This window comes from Anopheles gambiae, chromosome 3 (assembly GCF_943734735.2).
Source record: "Anopheles gambiae chromosome 3, idAnoGambNW_F1_1, whole genome shotgun sequence".
Lineage (NCBI taxonomy): Eukaryota > Metazoa > Arthropoda > Insecta > Diptera > Culicidae > Anopheles > Anopheles gambiae.
The window spans coordinates 64,610,572-64,631,769 of NC_064602.1; the positions used below are offsets into that span (position 1 = coordinate 64,610,572).

Consider the following 21,198-nt stretch of genomic DNA (forward strand, 5'->3'; position numbering starts at 1 on the left):
CCTTATCTTAATAATTTACAAATATAGACACTAACAATCAAACAAAGTTCGTATTCACTGCTATGTAGTTGGTACTTAACGAAATGTTATCCACTTTTAGAACCACCAAAAACGACGGCTCCACCACCTCCGGTCATTGAAACGACCTCAACCACCACCACTACCACGGAGGAAGTGGTGAAGGAGATTAAACCCAGCAAAACGGTCGTGCTGCCGGTGCAGCCAAAGGAGAAGGTCAGCATCGTGCAGGTTCTGCCGGAAACTCCGAAGCCTCCGACGACGAAACCGATCGGTCCGCTAAAGTTCGTCCCCAAGGCCGTTCCTAAGGTGGCAATCAAACCGATCCTAAAGCCGAAGCCGAAAATCGTTGAAGTTGCCCCAGTTAAGGCAGAAGCCGTGCCACAACAAGAACAACCCCAGGCAGATCGATTCATCGTGAAACCGGTACCGAAATCTGTGATCATTAAACCAGTCGCACCGATCGTAAAGGTGGTAGCTACGAAGGTTGAACCAACAACGACGACGACGCCCGAGAATGACCCGGCAGTTGAATCGGAGGAAGAGGAGGAAGAGGATTTCGAACAGGAGCAGGAACAGGAAGTGCACGAAGTTGCTGAAGAAGAACATGACGAGCAGCACGATGAAGAGGAACAAGAAGAAGAAGAAGAAGAAGAGGAACAGCAGCACGAGCAGGAGCAGGAGCAGGAACAGCAGCAGCAAGAACCCAGTCCAGTCGCAAATGTAGCAGTTGAAGCGGTTCAAGTTACAGAGAAACCGAAGATGCACGTTGTTGAAGCGGTAAAACCAGTAACTGCTGCAAGTACAACAACCACGACGACGGAAGAACCGGTGGCTGTGGTGAATGCTGCCGAGGATCAACACGAAGAGCACTCGCCGATAATGTTTTCCAACATTTCGGAAGATGAAGTGAAACCAGTTGCTGGGGTAAAGGATGCTCAGGCCGATAAAAGCTCGCCCGTAGCGGGAACGGACGACCACCAGCAGCAGAACGAGGAAACGCCCGAAGACGATACCAACGCCGAGGAGGAGGAAGAGGAAGAGGATGAGGAAGAGGACGAACCAGTGCCGGTGCTGCAAATTGGCAACAATCTTGGCGAACCGGAGTACGACTTTCTGTCCCGCCAGCCGTCCGAGTTCGTCGAGGAAACGTTCCGCGTCGTCAACCTCAGGCCGACGGCGGCAGGCTCCCAGCCAGTAGCTGCCACTGCCCCATCGTCAGTACCGCGCGAGAAGGCGGCCAAACCGAAGCGAGGTAATAAGGGCAGATCCCATCCGACCGGCCTGGTGACGACGCTCGGTGGCACCGTGGTTAAGGAGGGCGTTACCACCGTCCACGAGACCAGCGTGATCGGCACCTACATTTCAGGAAAGTATGCGCAGGTCCTACAAAGCACGTCTCATGTCATTCAAGGTAACCAAGGTGGAGCGGCAGCGAGCGGCAACGGGGCAGCGGGGCCATCCAGCCCGGCCACCGATGGCCGGCGGCCCAAGCTGAACCCGAGCTCGACGCTGCGCATCCTGAAGACGGCGGCGCCGGCACTCAACAAGACGCCACGGTACAACCCGGAGGCGGCCTCGATCATCACGCCGTCGCCGGCGACGCACGCGCTCGAGGACACTGGGCTACCGCTGGAGAATCTGTTCGCTAGCCAGCCCAGCTCGAGCCTGGTGCGGCCGTCTCGCCGTCTGCCCGGTAGCGCTAGCGGTAACTTCAAGAACCGTCTGAAGAACCGCATCAGCAAGGACGAGAACGATTTGCAGGAGCAGGGCGGTGAGAGCGAACCCGTTACACCGCAAGCCACGGTAACGCCGCAGCCTACGTACGGCAAGAAGCCAGGCAGCCGCTACCGCAACACACAAATCGTTAAGCCCGTCGCCAAGAAGTAAGTAGCAGTAGCAGGTCGGGTGCCTTAAGCCCGTACCGGCAAGGTGTCGTACGTATTGCTTGCATCGACTTTGCCCGATTCAGAACACGTGCCGCTAGAGGGGGGGCCGGTTCTCGCATCGGAAGTCAAAATTTAAAGCGAACTCAAACGATCGATCCGGCTGTGCCGGTCGGTTTAATTTCATTTCATTCCATTTCGTGCTCATAGCCTGTGTAAGTGAATGTTATGCATGAGTGTTGTCGTCTATTATTTATTTTTTATTTTATCTTCTTCAGTTGAGCAGATCCTTCGTTATTATTTCTTTTTTTCGTTTTATTTATTTTGAATCGTTATTTTCCTTTGTTGTTCATAAGTGCAAACAATTCAATACGCTTTCATGTCATTTATTGTTTTTCTGTCATTTTGTATATTCGACTATTATTTCAAGCATAAAAATCTCTCTTTTCCTCTTAAACTAAAACATTAATGTTTTGAAATCATAATGTTGCGTTTTGCAATCGTTTGCTTGTGAACAATATGTAAATGTGTGTAAATTTTATAATTTCGTTGTGTCAAAATTTCAATTTTTTAACTCATCGTGATACTAAAAAAGAATCATTTACGTTTTTGTGTTTGTGTGTGTGCCTGCTGTATGATTGCGCTTCATATGTTTGAAAGTTTTCACATTTTCATTATCATGTTTCACTACACTCATTTTAAACACATCATGTCTAATTGTTCATCACCACATTACTACCGATTTGAATGTGTCTGTTTGTATGAGAGTTTTGTTTGAGCTGCATATGTGTTTTTGCTCATTTTATTATTTTATCCATTTGTTTTACGTTTTGTTTTGCACGTTTGTTTTTTGTTTGTTTTTATTTTTGCATGAACGCACACCCAATACCATCACCATACATTCATCACAACTTATTACTTCTCACATGTTTCCACCTATTTACGCAATCCACTATACATTCCATTCATACTTGTCACGATTCACAAACTTCACAATGTCACGATACATGATCTCACCATTTCATTAACACTAAATTCACCATCAACACATCATCAGCGAGCGTTTCGTTTTGGGTTTTGTTTTCTTCTGGGCAAAGTGCTGCATGCAAACCAACGGCAAAACACACGCACACATACTGTGTACATACTGGTACAAAGACACCACCCCGGTGATTGTAAACACTTCCCTCCCTTTTCTTCCGCTAACCGTGTTTTTGCAGTACAAGATTTAACCGTTATTCTACATCAAGCGTGGAGGTTGCCACGGTGTCCGTTTATAGTGAGCCGAATCCGACGCCCGGCTCGGGCTATCAGAACCGGCGCAATAAGTCCTCACGTAACGGTTTCAAACCAACATCATCCCACAGCGTGTCGACGGTACAGCAGCAGCAGCCGGATGCGGCTACCAGACGATCGTTCAAGCCGAAACCGCAACCGTCCGCACCGCAGGATCAGGAACCGGGCCAGACTACCAGTCTGTACAAGTTCAAGCTGAACCGGTCGCCGGGCCGCTGGCAGTACAAATCGCCCGCGAAGCCGACAGTCGCAATCCGGAAGCAGAGCGCGGTCAAGCCCAAGGATCAGGTACTGGAAAATCTCACGACCGCACCGATTTCCGACACATCCGTACAGTCTAATGATATTGCGCAGTCACCCGAGCACGCGGAAAAGGTGGACACGGATGCGGACCTGGACCAGTCCGGCTCGGTGCATGGGAATGTGCTGAACGATGCGGATAACGACAACCAGATCGAGCGCCGCTATCCGATCGAGACGCTGAAGGTGGAGATTTCGACGCCGGCTGACTTCCGCGATACGTACTACGAGATTGCAACGATAAAGTCGCCCTACACCTTCCAGGTAAGTGTTGATCTTTATTTAGTGAGAATAAACTGATCTCATGCAAATGGTCTTCTCTTTTAGGTGGGTACGGTGAAGAACACGCGCTATATTACTGTCACATCGACTATTGAGAAGGTGCTGGAGCAGGAGACGGCCACCATCACACCGTCGCTAACGGAACCACTGACTGAGAACATTTTGGCCACTACGACGCACATTGACAAGGAGAGCAATTTGTTGGACTCGAGCATTGCCACACTGCCTCCGATTGTGCTGGGCCTTGACACGGAGACGCCACCACTTGAAACGCTAACGGAAACGTTCAGCACTACCCAGGCCATGCTTAAGACGCACATTCTGCCTGTTATCCGAGAAGGCGATACTACCAGCTACACCCTCATTCAAACCTACCATGTGACGCGTCTAGTCACTGCCACCAAAACGTTGCCACCGATGGAGCTGTACCATTTCGTACCGTCGCGCACACTGAACGAGTTCAACAGCCGATTGGACGAGGCAGGATCCGAGCTACACCTGGAGCTGGAGTTCGGTGATGACAACGAGAACGATGACGAGGATAAGCCCAAGCGCGAACGGCTACCATCCGATCTGGACCTCTCGAACATTGGGTCCGACTTTGACCTGTCCGAGGTGGACAAGACAAACATCCCGGAGAACATTCGACCGAAGAAGAAGATCACGGGAAGCAACAAGGAAAACCGTGTGACCACCGAAGCACCGGTAACGACTCCCGCACTTACACCCGAACAGCTGCAGCAGTTGGCGCTGCTCCGTCTGCTCAACCCGGCCGCTGCTGCACAGATTCCCTCGGTACTGACCTCCTCGAAGCCGGTGATTAAGCTCGAGACGGTGTACGAGTCGCACGTGCTGCCCATCATCAACGGTGCCAACACAATCCTCAGCACGATTTCGCGCCCGATCGGTACGATCACCAAGACGAGCTACGAGCTTGTAACGACGACGCTGCCCAGCCTACCCATCCCGCCGATTCCGCAGCTCAATCCGCTTCTACTGCAGCAGCAACAGCAGCAACAGTCGCTCCAGATTCAGTCGACACCCGTCGTCACGCAGACAATCGTCACCGAGACGAACAGTAAGGTGCTGAAGCTGACGTTTGGTGCTAAGACGGCGTATACCACGCTCTACTCGACGACGGTGGTTCCAACGGTGCTGACCACCTACTTGACCCAGTCGGTTTCCGTTCAACCGACGGCAGCCGCTGCGTTCCCTGGATTCTTCCCCAACCCGTACGCACCGTTCCCGTTCGTCGGCTAAGGAGGAATGGTAGCGAATTGACTTGCCTAGTTGCTAATTTAGGATAACGAATTGACAGAGCAAAGAGATGGCGTGAATGAGAAGGTAAGCTAACGTAGATATAAAAAGATAATACTAAGCCTAAGATAATACTAAGATAAAAATGGACGCATAAAGCGGTTGTTGCTGGTAAAAGACGCCTTAATGAATGCAATTTGTGCAACAAATCCGCACTAACGAGATTTTTTCCTTGTGGTCAAGTTTTTGTCGCAACCAACCCTCTAACTAAGTAAACAGAACGGTTTGATTTAATTTTCCTGCACAATTCTTATCGAATGGGCAGATTATTGTAGTTTGAACAAACTTTTGTCGTTTATTCAGCCTCTGGTTTGTGCGCAATTATCGGACAAACATCCGGGTCTACTTGTCTCCCATCCTGGGTGGTTTTAAAGTTTCCAACCGAATTTGTTTTCCTGCACTGCTCGTTGCAATGTCCCACTTTGGAAACAAACTTGAACCAGCAGCGGGACTATTAGTCTAGCGACGAGAAGCTTTTGTGTTTGCATCCATCAGTAAGAACAGTGGATAAAGCTTTCCACCAGAAATGGCATCGAGATCTCTCTGGAAGATTCCGCTTGCAATCAACGTGCAACAAGTTTGGTCTATTGTGGACGCCCTATGTCTAGTGCTTGTGAATGAAGCAGCAAGCAAAAGCAGCTAAGATTTTGTTTTCCAGCAAGCCGAAACTTTGCAAATGGTACCAAATCGTGATCAATACATCTGTTTACATTATTGTCATGCTGCTGTGGATAGTTAAATTACCTACTTCGAGTTAAAGAAAGCCTTTACAAATGAAAATAAAAACACAATCATTTCAGGACGGACCGTCTACCCTTCGAGACAATGACCGATCCAAGTTGATTGAAATCCACACAATGCCAAGTTGTGCTCCCCATTGGGATCCTAAACAGACACATTCAATCTGCAATAGCAAAAGCAAAAAAAGTGCTGCACAGAAAACTCGCTAATAACAGTCCATTCCATACCGATGTACTACCGATTGGTTTCATGAGCTAAAATTGGCGAGGGAAGAAGTACGGAGAAGCAAAAAAATGTGCGAGAAGTCATCTTAATTCTCTTGTTGAATGGAAGTTTATTTCGCTTCGCAAACTTTTACCCGTCCGAGCGTACAATGCATCGCGGGAATGGCTCAACTTTCACATCATCGCAGGACAGCACAATGTAAGGACGATTTTTCCTCATTTACTATTTGTCCAGCTAGTTTAGCGAAACTATGGTGTCTCTGGTCATCACCAGTATCAACATCATCATCATCACCATCATCATTAATACCCGCAAAGTCAAACCCAACGTCCGGCTGGCGACGGCACACACTGTAAGACTTGGTCTTTGCCTTGCTGGAGCTGTTTCTATTGAACTAAGGCAACGGCGGAGCGAAGAGTCGTGGGTAGATGGAAAGTTTTCCACTTTCTTTTTTTCTTTTTCCGGAATAGGATTTTTTTCATCTCCCTTCATCCGCTTTCCAGATGCGCGTGAAATCCAGCGAAGATCAACTTCCGTTCGGAAAAGATGTGTGTATTTCTGTGCACAAAGCAAGCGCAAAGTATGGTTACCATGGCTCATTTCGCCTTTATTTTACGACTTTTGCCGCCAGTTTGCCAATGTACAGTGAGCCCTTTTGTTTTTGTATGTACGCGTTTCATGTTGGAACAATTTTTCCTTTACTTCGTTTACCATTTGGTTTTGGTGAAGACTGCTCAATCGAACTTATTTTATTACTTCACTTAAGTTTAGTTGGAGAAACAATTTCGATTGAGGTTTTTGGCGAATTGGTTCACCAGGGAACACTCCTTTTTGTCACTGTCGTTGTTGTGTGCTGCTTGAATCGATTCCGTATGCTTTTATCGATCGATTGATCGTATTGTTGTATCTCTTCCACTACATTCGGTAGCTGTTTGGGTAGAGAAATTATTTGTTCTGGAGTAAAACCAGGGAACAACGGGACTATTTTTTTTGTTGTCACGATGTGGTTATTCAACTTCTACAGCTGTTACTAAAAATGGACAAAGGGAAACGCGCGAAAGACTTATGAGCCTGTGTTCGGTGCTAGAACTCAACCGGCGAGAGTTTTCCTTTCAGGGTTATTTTTATTGGCCCCGTTTGGGTTGTTTTCGGGCGAGGTTTTGGAAAATCCTTAAACGGATTAGTTTTTTATTCAGCCGAAGACTGAACACTCCTATTTCTTTCTAACGATGCATCCCCTCAGGGATGGTGGATGGATGGTGGCCTGTTTTATTTGAGCTAGAGAGGAAAGGACATAAAGCGCTACAAAGGAGCCGATCAGACCGTTTGATTGGATTAGAATCGTCGTCTTTTTCGTCTTCAACGCGCCTTCTACGCAAACAAACAAAGACAAAAAGCCTATAACATTTAGGGGATCTGATCTAGGAGCGGCCCGTAGACCTTTTTTAACCGGTTTACAAGCGTAGTAGAGCGTAACGAAAACTTTAAGTCGTTTGAATAAATGCCAGTGAACACCGAGTAGCCATAGGTCTACCACATAACGCATAGGCACTAATATCAGCTGTATCGTCGTCGAGAGGATTGTTGCATTGAGATGTGCCATAAACTTGGAATCGAACCGCGTCCAACTGGCCATTTGTGTTTCAATCAATAGCTGATTCAATAAAGTGGCTGGCTAGTTGAAAACAGAATAACATCAATATTTGATCCACATGCGAACAAAACCATTGGAATTGTGCAAGAAAATGGACTGGTTCTGCAAACAACGAAACAGGGAGTTTCAATTGTACAGATTGATGTTAGCAAAAACTATATATCAACGGGTAGTATGGAAACAAGTTGTCTAAGTGTAGTTTTTTATACGTAATGTAAAACAACGGTTTGTTCACTATGAAATTAAATATATGATAATAAGATTAACTTTTTGTTTCTAATCTGTAATAATGTTGAACTTTGGGAAGCCCTGTGATACAGTTAACTCGTATGACTTAACAACATGCCCGTTTTGGGTTCAAGCTCCGTATGCACCGTGCCCCCCATAAGTAGGATTGCCTATTCTGGTATGGGTAACCAAAAAGTTGCTGAATGGTGGCACAATCTTTGACCGACAACGGTAGTGTTGGGCTCCAAAGAAGAAGACGATTGTTTAAACTGACATTTGAATGTCGATGAGTTGTAGATCTACTCGTAACAAAATAGAATGCGCATTGCTGTCAAACAATCGTAGAGTTAAACAAAGTGTTGGTATTATTCAATCGTGAAGACGAGAACATTTTTCGACTGTGTATTAGGGAATGTTTCCTAATCTTGTCTTCTAAAGAACCAGCCTCAGATAATCATATGAAAATGAAACAAACGTCATCTCCATACTTATCTATAGTATGATTACTCATCAAAACCACATCACACAGCAGTAGCTTCTAGTATCGTCCGTTTCTTTGGAATCGCTCACCGAACCATCCGAGCACTCTATTAGAAAGCTGTTAACGCACCGTCACCTAGCAAGCCTTTCCGGGAATGGTATCATCCATCGACCACAGTGTGTTTAGAACGAGGTAAAGTGACACTAATTAGTGTGAAAATATTTCCTCTGACAAGTACGCAAGGAGAAGGAACCGGTGGTTTAGAGTGCCTTGGATACCACCAAAACACCAGCCGCAGTACGATCGGCTCCTTCGGTTTTCCCGTGCAGGAACTGGATCGGAATTAAGTATGGGCAAAACCACAGCAGAATGTGGTGGGAATTGTTGCGTGAATTTGTCGAAGCATTGCTGGCAATACGAAGAGTTCTGGTGCAGTGTCTGTTGGTTCTTTCCCAGCCCTTCCGGACCACAACAAACACTGACACTTCAGTGCTTCAGTGCAAAAGAAAGTCGGGGAGGGAGGGAGATACACTGCGTGAAATTTCTGCAACTTGCTTCCAGTGGCAACCGTTCTGTCCTCGTCGTCAGATGGTTGCTTTGTACTGGCCCTTTTTTGCCAGGCTTTATTCTAGTCTTCACGCTACCCCACTCAACACCTACTGCAAGTAATGTGCAATTTATCCCTGCACAACACGTATACGTGAGGGATGGGATTTTTTCTCTTTCTAGTGCTCATTTTGACCACTTCAGAGCAAAACCACCGAGACAAACAATTTTACCAAAGTGAGCAATGTGGGAAATAAAGATCCCAACCGACTCAAAAAAAAGTCTGTTGGTGAAATCATTCTGCTCTATTTTATATTCCGCTTAACCCCTCGAAGAGAAGCGACCAAACAGCTTGTGGATCTTCAACCGTTGAGCTACTAGCGGCTGGTGGAAAATGGCGTTAAAAACACTTTTGAAGTTTCGTTTTCCGTTAAGATGATGGTTCTTTGATTTACGGCCCAGTATCCCAGGCGGCTGAGTTTTTCACGTCGGCCCATAGGAAAGAGAGAGAGATTGAGAGAGAGAGAGAGAGAGAGAGAGATATTGAGAGAGAGAGAGAGAGATGGAAGAAAAAACACAAGAAAACCGTTTGACGGTCAAAAGATTTATGTGTTCTGGTTGGGTCGTCGTCATCGGTCGGTGGTCAAAGTTTGGTTCAACCTTTTCCCCCTTTTGCAATGCAAAATTCTTTTCAACGGGTAGGGAAAAGTTTTCAAACTCAACCATTCGGCCGGTGACTGGGATGGGGTTTAAACTTAAATGCAAAGAATAAATTGGGGCCAGAATTTAGAACCACTCTTGTGCATTCTAGGAAGCATTACTTTCCAGACAGGAACTATCCCCTTTTCCTCAACAATGTTTTAATGAATGCAATTTTGTGCACCTTTCAGTACGTACGAGCAGTCTCAACAGACCATGAAATGTGGTGTGAATTTCGTCCTTTTACGAAAGAATTCGTTCATTAAGAGTTACTTCGAGTGTGAATGCTTTATCAGAAACAACGGAACATTCGTTTTAAATTCAAAGTGCTCTGCATTTAAATCTCAAAAATCTACAAAAGCTTTTAAAAACATGCCTGAAAAGTCTGCGCTGGATAGGGAATACATTTCATGCCTATCAAAAAGCAAACATTTTCCTTTATTCTTACTTAATGCTTGTAAAGAAGCTTTTTTTAACTCCCTATCCATGGAGATCCATGCGACTTACTAATCCTTAATCCTTTTCTTTTCACATTGATTTATAGACGATCGTACAAGGGACAAAAGCTAATGCCACAACGAACAGTGAACACATCCCGGGCCCGCTGTATTAACCGTGGCCGTGGATAATCTTCTACCGCCACGATAAATTCCGCAATGATACCGTGTCGGGCTGGTGACGCGTGGAAAAGGAAATTATTCAACTGTGCAGCGAAGCAGCAGCGAAATGGATAGAGATAGCACGCCACAGGATAGGATGTGAAAGGTTAAATGTCTGTGCACAGGAATCTTGCCACGGCTGGGGATGAGACGCCTGTATCTACCGTTTGCTGCTGACAATAGAGTAAGGAACAAGAGGAGTAGAAGAAAAAGAAACCAGACCCCAGCGGAATATGAGGCGCGCCACCCTCAGCTGGAACGATGTTTTAGTGTTATTTGCATGTTTTGTTTTTCTTGCCGGACGATCCAGGCGGATCCAAAACCTACCCTTGACTGACGAACCCAAACCTGGTGGCTGGACATAAAATATTCCATTCCGTTTAGTGGACGAAATGTTTCCCCATGTTTTTTTTGTTTCCAACCCGCATCCTCCCAGCAGCGCGATGTAAGCGAGGGAAGAAACATTTGCCTTAAGAATAGCATTAAATTTAATTCAAACTAGAGCCTCGGTAATACGGTGAAAATGTTGCCGTAGAAGTATACAATGAGGCGGGAGTGATTTTAAAAGGCTGGTAAGTGCACCCCTTTAGCTTCAGTGGGCCGCGAAATAAGGCAAAACAGTGTGAGAGAGGAGAAAAAACAGGATAGGATCCGCAAAAGGTTTTATTTTATGCTGCAAAGGATAAACGGTTTATGGCGACGCAATGGCGAACCAACCAAACGAAGGTGCAAAAACGAATGAAATCGGAGTGAAAAGTGTGGCCGTTAAAGATGAATAGAAAAGTTGGAAAAGAATGGATTTATGAAATTGGAGCGCATCATCGCAAACTACGGACCGTTTCCTCGGTGTATCGGGTGTAATGGATACGCCGTATTCATAAACGGATAATTTTGTAAATATTTTATACGATTATCGCAACAATCGGCTCGAATTGTCCGTTTAAGGAGCGCACAGGCTTTTTTGTGTGGCTACGCAACAAGCCTCGCTTGAAACGAAATTATCTACTTTGTCTGCAGTATTTAGCTCAGTAAAATTTTAATACAATTTTCCAATTACAAAAAGAACTTTTATTAGAACTCAATCCTTCAAAGTGTTCTGATTTAGTATTCTTTTGTAAATAATTTATTTTTTCTTGCATGTTTAAAATTTCCTTTTTACGATCTTTTTATGATAAAATGGACTTTAAACAATTGACGATTATTGTTTCATATTATTCTTCTAAAAATTCTCATTGCTACTATAAATGTTTTACAGTCTTCAGCTTGCTACTTATCTCCTATATGTGCTAATACTGATCAGCTCAGCAATATATCTGAATCGTTTTCATACGTGATTACTGCAATTGCTCTAGAAATAGCTAGTACTTTAAATGAACGAAAATGCGTTGACCGCTTTTAAGAAACGGTACATGAAAATACAACATGAAAATACTCAGCTCAATACACGTGCTTTACAATTTAATGTAAAATGATATTACGAACCAAGCGATGGCCGTTGAGTTATTACTCTAATTGAAAATTTCACTCTCCTATTATTTTATGTTTATTTTAAAGTGTCTTTTGTAAATAAGAATTTTCTGTGTTTTTGTTTTTTTTTGCAATTTTCAAAACTCGTCGCAATATGCTATTGACTTTATAGTTAAAAGTACTGTATTCATTAAACTTTCTTTTAATAAAATCTATACATATGAAAAATGCGTTGTGTCCGAAAAAAATCCGAATTATATGCATTCGAAAGTATTTTTGAAAGGAGTAAGTATTAGAGTTGATGTACCAATAGTGGTGCAATTTGTAGTAGTATAGATGTGTTTTACTGGATTTAAAGTACCAGGAAGGTAAATTTATGATTATTCTAACTCATAGCAAATGTAATATGTTTAATCTACGCAATCACAAGCATTTTGAACATCTAACAAAACAAATTTACGATAGAATTATATTTTTTACGAGTTCGTTGTACCACAATAGTAGTATGGTTCCTATAGTAGTCGTATTGTGTTCCTATAGTGGCGGTAAACAAAGATACCTCAAAAACAGTGTATAATATCAATGGAACTTAGTTTTCAAGCTGTTTCCTATGTATAGCAAGTATTGCTGCCATAATATTGATGTCTTTCATAATTTGATTGTAATTTTTTTTATAAATTTGACGAAAATATTTACTAGCCTGTGGTCAACCCACACCCGGTAAATTACTAACAGAAAACGCATTTTGGTTGCTTATTTTAGTGAAAACAATTCGACATGTAAACAATATTCTAGAAAAAATCTAAAATGTATTGTTTCGACTGATTTTATGACTAAAATCACAATAAGAACATGTCTGTTTTGTGTTCTTATAATGGCTAATAATGGCACTATGGTAAAAAATACTGAAAAAAGCAAAAATATGGTAAACAAGCAATTATTTCTAGTAAATCAATAACATTTCATAACAGTTATGTCAAAAAAGATATTGATTAATTGTTAAGTCATAATTTACAGCGTTAACAAACATATTAGCTTGGTTATAAAACCTAAGGATTTTGGAAAAAATGTCGCCACATTTAACAAAATAATGGGTTTTGCCGGAACAAAATAATGGCTGGTATTAATGAATCCGTTGGTAGCGGGAACGTACGGCGCTCAAATGAAATTCTAGGGATGGCAACACATTTCTTGAGCCCGGTCCTACAACGCCGCAGTGAATAATCATCTAGTACGTTAGTAAAATGAGTGTCGGGACGTACGCCGCCGCTACGAACGGAATCAATAATACCAGCCAATAAGTAACGGAATGGCCCTATTTTACTTTTCAATCCCTGGAATTAGACCAGAATATGTCACACTAACTATTGTTATATGTGAGAATATGTCACACTAACATAAATAACTTAATTATTTTCAAATTATCGCATGGAACGCATTTTAGTGCAATACCACCACTATTGGTACTACCACCACTATACAAACGTTTACCTTATAAACGAATAAACACACTAATAAATAAACAACAAAAAAAACACTGTAATGCCAATTGTGTGAGAGAATCGCAAGGAATAAATTTTCAAGCATGAGAAATGTTTCAAATCATACACTACGTTGTTTAATAACCCTTAAAATTAATGACTTATTTTGACAATTACCTTATTTTGAAGAGAGTTATGGCAATAACTATAACAACAAAATTAAAAGGTCTGTTTTTAAGTTGGTGAAAATCAAGAATTTGGAATATTTTTGTTTTCGCTAGTACTACACACTATAGAATGACTTATTATAAAGCTTGTTCAAGCTCAAAATCAAGATAAACTTTCGCAACTTTAGAAGATACTTCAAATATTGTAATTTTCGGTTTGTAAGAAGTATAGGCCATATTACCTCTTCTAATACTATTATTTTAGAAATGATACGGCGATGATGTGTTTGAGCAAATTTTCAAGAATGAGATTATAAGTATATAGTATGAATCACAGTTGGGATGGTTACATTATATTGATGCTTTTTTATAGATGTGGATATTTAAACGATAATATATACGTTGGTTATATTAAAGATTAGGTTTAAACGTAAGTAAAGTATGACCTGGCCGGTGTTGCCGTTTTAATTCCAATAACTTCGTTTGTTTGTATAGTAATCCAACTTTGTTTTTTGTTTTGTGGTTTGATTTTGCAAATGATTTTTTTTTTAAACTAATTTTAGAGACACATTAGTCTTTGCAAGGTCTAACAACATCTCAATAACAATATAAATTCGATTTTTTCAAAATGGATAATGCTTTACATTTCTGTCGTAATGTACCTATAGGACAGCTCATTTACTATACCATCACAAGGAACCATTAAACTATCAAAATGTAGCTAATTATGTGAAATTTTTATTTTTCAAGGCAAAATAGAATAAAACACCCTTGTTCAATAGAAACTATTAAAATCTATTAACAATATATTTTTATCCTGGTGTTATTTTCATGGGTTCAAGTCCCAAATAGACCATGCTCCCATACGTAGGACTGACTATCCTGCTATGGTAACAATAAGTCACTGAAAGCCAAGCTCACTTCACTAGTGGGTACAGGCAGGCCTTGACCGGCAGCGGTTGTTGTGCCACAAGAAGAAGAAGCAGTTTTTTTTATGGGCTGCTACCACTGTGCACCCTATTCATTGGACTTATCCCCTGTGTTGCCAAAAATACTCCGCGGAAGTGGCTTCGATTCGATTCGAAAAATTCGCTGAATGAATGGAACACCTCAAACGCCATGGAAAACATGTTCAACGATAGGGGAAAATGGACACAGCCAATTTCTTGATTGAACGAACTGCTACTGAGCTGCGATCAAAACCGTTCACAACAATCGCGACTATCTTGTGAAGGGTCTAGACGGACTATTAAAGAAAACATCGCTTCAAAACTCTTAATACATCGCACCATTTAACGAAATACCGCAAACGATACATCCACACCTGTGCCGTAAAAAACATTATCGCAAAAACACATAAACCACCACTACTCAAATGAGTCACAAACACAGAAACAACGTGAAGATTACAACAGTACACACACCAAAATGTGACCCTGCCCATAGCATCTCGCGCCCATTGGGGTGTTCGCGCCTTATCTTTTTATCTTATCTCGCTGTTGCTCAAAATCGACCCAAAACGAGCGTAACTTAGCCCTTTCGAGGACAGGTGCGTTTGCAGTTGCCAGTGAACGGTTTAGTTTCTCACAATCGCAGCGACTTTTGGATTCGGTGTAAGAAACGGTGTAAGCAGTTTTAAGTGTTACGATTGGTGTTGAAATTTTGCAATACTTATTCGAATTTCTCATCACTTGAGTGGTGTAGAAGGTGTATCAAACAATCAGTGACATTAGTGAAAACAAAGCGAACACGAAAATGGCTCGCGGTGAAGGCAAAGGTGAAAGTGTTGCCAGGTTGTCGAACCAAATCGCTTGCATCAAGTACACGCTGTTTTGTTTCAATATAGTAGCATGGGTAAGTGTAAAATCGTTACAATAATAGGGCAGGGGAAAAGAATGCGCTTGAATGCGCACTAAAGGAGACATTCCAATTGTTCCCTTCAGTGGCGAGCGTGAAATCATTGGAATTCATAGAACGGAAACGTGCTATGCTAGCGAAGTCGCCCAGTTTAACGAGTGAATCATGCACGTTATTCGCAACATATCAGTTGAATGGTAGTGTTGGTATACGAGTGCTACAATTGATGGGTTGGATGTGTTAGTGTAAACCGACGTTATCTACATGCGTGGCTATCGCAATGAGTGAGTCTTCAGTGATAAGCGCGATGATGAAACGGAAATGTACATCGCTTGGGTTGCGTATATTTAAAAAGATTTCGTTTAATAAGAAAAACGTATAAATGAAATGAGTCAATTGTTGTTATAAATTGTTTTCGATAAATGAGCACAAACTAAAGCGATTGTAATGATACAATTATTCAAGCTTTAGATATCAGCTTTGAAACCAACTTAAGATACACGTAACTGTTCATATGGTGTTTTCATTAAAGCTAGTAAAATGTTGATCGACTTATCCAAACACACGTTAAAGTAACCTACCAGAGTTTACTGACCCATCCTTCTTTCACAACCAATCGATCCAGGCTGCTCGCCTGTTGTGTACCTGGTAAAATCCATTCCAATTTTATGCTCCCGTACCGTTGTGCTTTGCCTTCAATCAAGTGCACTTCAATTTGCTCTAGTTGAATAGTTTTATTTTACGTTCTTTGCCCAACCGTCCAGCCGATGGCTGACGAAGTTTTACGATGGAAATCGATCCTTGACATACTGCGGCACTACATCTTGTACACGATGCACAATCTTCACAATCCAGTGATTGGATTGGGTCTGTGCACAACAAACGTGTCAGAGTTTGTTATGCATTTTGGGGTGTTTCTTCACCACTCGTAAGGTATTGTTTCTGGTGGGATGGGAAAGGAAAGTACAAAAATAACACTGCCATCTAAGCTTGCTAACAGATTTCATGTGCGTATAAAACAAAGGATCTAATTGAGCAAAAAGCAGCTCAAAAAAGATTCCCTCTTTGAACTGGATCGATTTCATTTCGTTTCAATCGAAGATAAAAGCTTCTTACACTGTTTTCTCTATCTGCTGTGTAGTGCAGTTTTGATGTCAAAAGCTTTACATGCATCAGTATTATATCTGTGCGAAAGTTTAGAAGGATCAAAACTAGCAGAAAGATTCCTTCACGGAAGGTCGAAGACTGTCTATACCTTTCAAGGCTTGAATAAAGTCAAGGGGTTTTGAACTGAAGCCTTTAGTTTATTCAATCTGAAGAGAAAAATCAACACATCAATGTTCCTTTAATAAAGAAGGAGTACATTGTTTATGGATTTAAATATTCTCTTTGAAATACATGAATCAATGAGTTCATTAAGATAATCAAAAATTGATTGTTGGTATATTTTCCACATCATTACACATTCTATTTTAGAATAATTTAACATTTCTGGTTAAAGGTCAATAGATTCAAACTGTCATAGATGTGTTGTTTACGTATTAATAGAAATCCTCAGCCATAAAACATTCGCCCTAGCTCAAGTCAAAAGCATCAAGAGATACCAGTTAAAATGTCAAAAGCCGGTTTAATACGCGAATATTGAATCATTGTCATTATGTAGGCTTTCTTGGAAATCAAACAGATTCCAGCACGTCAGCTGCCCCAATCTTCCTGCCTTACCATCTAGCAAACATTCCAGACCCACTTTGAGAGGATTAAAAAACCAGCAACTCACCCAACACCGATATAAAATTGTCGAATTTATGATGGAAACCATAAAAATTTCCCTTTTCTTCCTGGGTACGAGCGGGCGTCTGCTGGAAATGAAAGAAACGAAACACCCGCACGCACGCACGCAATTTCGTACGGACGGCAGAGTTGTACAGGGACATAAATATTCCCTCCCACCACGTTTCTCGCCAGGATGAGTTTGTGGTGGTTGTAGATTTCTTCTTTAAGCGTTCGTTTTCTACCGTGTACCCACGGTGCAGACGAAGCTCACCAATGCGACCAGAAGAAAACAGAAGAATAATTCATCCGTCTCACCGTCTGGATCGTCGCATCCGAGGCTTCTTAGTCGTTGGCAAATTTCGACAATCCGCATAAAAGACGCACAAATCGTTCAACAACAACTCAGCCGGTGTTGGAAGGAGCGTGGTTGGAGCTGGATTGAAAGGTAGGGATTTTTTGGATTCCAAAATATGTTGCTCCAAAATGATGGAGAGTGCGTCGCCGCCACGGTTTCGTGGAGCAGGGAAAGCAGTAGAAAGTGAAGAAGTTTAGGAGAGTCTCAATTTTATTGCGTGTTGCGAGGATGGGTGAAACATAAAATTTACTATACCTTCACAACTCTGTTTCGTGTCAGCAGGGAAGGCTGTATTCGTCTTGGTGGATCTCACACGTTTGGTGGGGGGTTGTGTATGTGAGTATGTAAGAAGGAGTTTTTTTCACACTTCAAGCATTTGTTAATTGGTTCTTGTATGTGGTTTAGAAATATTTTCTTTTTATGCGGAAAATATTTTAATGGTGTTGGTTTTTATTTCATAAGTTAAGATAAAAGCTTTTATATTTTTTTTATTATTTCTTCAGAAAAATATGTGTATTAAATAACAATTAGATTTATTACCAGGTCACATTATCACAGCAGAAATGAGAAATAGGATATTAAGGCCATGGAGAGCTCAAGATAACAAAAAAACTCTTTTCTGTGAGGTTTTGGTATGAATAAAAGTAATGAAGCATATACACCATCCAGAGTATTTTATTATTTTGTTTTATTTTTTCTCGGGCTAGTTTTATTCTTCCCGTTATCTATAATTTCCCATACAAAGTTTTATGTTATCATTGTTTTTTTATCTTTTTGTATTATTCTTTAAAAAAATAATTCTTTTCTTCCGATACTTTGTTATCGATGTACAATGATAAACTCAGCGAAATACAAATCATTGAATGTACTGCGTAAATACTTGAGGTATCCATAAATAGAATGGTGTAGCTAGTTAGATTCTTTGATGATCGAAAATCCCTTACAAAAAGTTCATTTAATCATCAATAAAGAGAACCTCATTCACTTTTCTACTATTGTTTGTCACGACTATGAGACATTCATTTCTGAGACACAATTTCTGAGCTTATGGTTCTGTTAATTTATTGAAAAAAGTAGAAATTGTCAATTCTTCCAAATTTAGGATACTTTGCTCCGAAAAGCTTCGCAACCATGTGCAAAGTGCTTTCCAACGAATGATTTTCTTCCTTCGTGTTATGATTATTTCTTCAGCGTATTGATTTCACATTTACCATTTCTTTCTCTGGCAGTAGTTAGATTGCTTTCAGCATAATTAAAGAACAAAATCTACATCCAGGAATGAAGAAAGTTGTGCACGAAAAGGGAAAAGACTAGAGCAAATTGATTTCTCTTTGTGCTCCCGAGGTCACTAAATGGTTGGTGCTACCGTTCGAATCCTACGCTTTCTTTCCAGCGATGATTGTAATGAGCAAAAGAAGTGTAGAACCACCAGTATAACCTCAGAAAAGACTCTCCTGGTCGGGCACAACGGTCACCACAGTTGGCCATCGGTGGTGATTTTCGTTTCAAACGAATCGAAAGAAAAACGAAACCTCTTCTCGGTACATTCCCAGTAAGCTGCACCCACCGTAATCTATTATGCCAAAGAAGCATTTACGGGTGCACAGAGTAAGTGGAAGTGAATGAAGGGAAAGCTACGAAAGCGTGCGGGAAGTGGGAAAAATGCAAAAGAAAACTTTAGCTCCTGCAGTGTCCGGCCAAGCCAACAGGACCGGCTTCTGGCACAAAGAGAACAAATTAATATTAATTAGAGTGAACAAGTGAAGTGACAGTGCGCTTGCGGGACAGTGGTCCCCAGCGTACGGTACTGAACACGGATACGGGTGGGTTTGGTGCTGTAAGATGCTCGCCTTCTCCGCCGACCGGTCCATGCTACCAACCAATTACAACAGTGCATTGTGCTCGATTGAAGAAGTAAGAAAGAAACGATAGGATAATTTTCGTTCATTAAACGAGGAGTTGAGAGACTGTTTCGAGATTTAAATTGTACAGTCCGCTTGTTTTTCAACTGCACCACAGTGACCATCAACCTCTCCGCCCTCGCAGGGAGCAATTATGCTAAGAATAAATTTCTCTTGAAGTTTATGTTTCATCACAAGCCACACGAATTGGCGCTTCCAGCAGGAAGGTAATAGTTTTAACTTGGTTTCGTTGTTTATTTGCATTCAAAAGAATAATTAAAGTGGGTTTGTTAATTTGTGGACTGATAAATTCACTGCTTGTTAAGTATAGCTTAGTTTGATTTCTTTGTTTTTAAAATTTTAATTTTGTTTTAGATCTACCTAAACTATGATAAGTAGTTTGTTTATTTATTTTGTTTGTGGAATGAGTAAAAAGGTTTAAAAAAGTGTGATGAGAAACACAGGTAATTAATAATTTTGTCAGCTTATTTAAATCGCACCATGATAAAACTAAAATAAAGAAAATTGAAATTTATCATGATTTCACGGTGAACAAACGTTTGAAATACACATTCAATATACTCATGGTAATATTATATTTAACGAATGGGATTCAATTTTCTTTCCATTTCAAGTTCCCGTTCTAACGGCCTTCGAAATAACCCCTCTATAATTATGTTCCAGCTAACTAGAAGAATATATCGTTAGGATATTAGCGAAATTTGTTTTGTATACGGTATAAATTAAAAAGATTCATACTGCTCAAACCCTTTCTTACATTACATACAAACAAAGCTAGGTGCCAAAATGAACACCTGCCAATAAATCAGATATAATTGAAACGTTAAGATCATCTTAATGCATGATCGATTTACCACACATTTGATCACGCAGCGAACTGCACACTGTGGTTTGATTTTATTTCTTTCATTTTCTCCCTGCACCGCCAATGCCAATTCCAATGGACTTCCTTTAAACAACTCCAAAACTACACTGGTACCGTTTCGCTGACATAGCCATCTCCATTTGATAGTGCTTCAGTGGAGCTCACATAAGCACCCGGTTCGAGGGCTCGAGCGAAAAAAAAACATGTTTGTGCGGACGGGTTTTCCCTATCCTCGGCGGTCTGCATCGTTTCGGCCACTGGTTCGTGTTTTTATCTGTCTATTTTACGACCTGTACAACTGTTCCCGGAACGAGGCCACTGGTTCCGAAATAAAGTGCAAAGTGTACAGCCGATTTTCCCACCGTTCTTATCCGGCTTCGTGTTTTTTTTGTTTTTATTTTTAGCAGGCCGGGAAGATGGTGCGAAAGGAAATAAAAATGGTGGTGTGAAACAGAACAAAAACAAAAAAAAAGAAACAAAATAAAAACACACGACAAAAGTTCTGGCAAAGTTTCCTACCACAAAGCGGGGCAAAGTATCTGAGAATGTGTATGTGTGTGCATGTGCGCGTGTTTGTTGAAAGTCAGACGAAGAAAAAGTGAAACCGAAACTAGCAGGAACTAAAATCAGCAGCAAACAGATGAACGCAGAACTGAAACAACCGATGTTGCTGTCTTCCGTTCATTTGTGTTGTTGCGTCTTTTCATTTTCTTCCTTCTTTCCAATGTTTTCTTTGTTTATTTGATCCACCAGTTTTTCCTCCCTTCAAATTTAGTTGCGCTCAATGCTGGACCTGCTTTTTGTTATATTACATTTATAGCTTCATGTTCGTGCTGCTGGTTGTATTTTTATACACTTCGCACTTGCACTCGGCCACGCCAGCACACAAACTCGTTCGTTTGCCTGCTTTTGCGGAAGTGAGCTACCATTTTTTTCACACCACCGTTCGGCTCGATTTCTGAATCGGAAACTTTGTGAT

General features: G+C 41.5%; 2 protein-coding genes across 13 annotated transcripts in view; both read left to right on the forward strand.

Moving 5' to 3' along the window:
- The window catches only part of LOC3291124 (proteoglycan 4), a 122,451-nt gene extending 110,424 nt beyond the window's left edge, over positions 1–12,027 (forward strand). For 8 of the 12 annotated variants that reach the window (XM_061656307.1, XM_061656308.1, XM_061656312.1 and 5 more), the window contains 4 exons: positions 101–1,904; positions 3,125–3,764; positions 3,828–5,126; positions 10,218–12,027. In XM_061656307.1, the coding sequence (XP_061512291.1) occupies positions 101–1,904; positions 3,125–3,764; positions 3,828–5,042 (3,659 nt within the window). In that variant the 3' untranslated portion in view covers positions 5,043–5,126; positions 10,218–12,027. The remainder of the gene's footprint in view (positions 1–100; positions 1,905–3,124; positions 3,765–3,827; positions 5,127–10,217) is intronic. The other 4 variants (XM_061656315.1, XM_061656317.1, XM_061656314.1 and 1 more) reach the window with 4 other exon arrangements.
- A 2,950-nt stretch (positions 12,028–14,977) lies between these two features.
- Positions 14,978–21,198, forward strand: part of LOC3291123 (tetraspanin-2A) — a 56,758-nt gene continuing 50,537 nt past the window's right edge. The window contains exon 1 of the mRNA XM_558129.4: positions 14,978–15,301. Within this exon, the coding sequence (XP_558129.4) occupies positions 15,203–15,301 (99 nt within the window). The 5' untranslated portion in view covers positions 14,978–15,202. The remainder of the gene's footprint in view (positions 15,302–21,198) is intronic.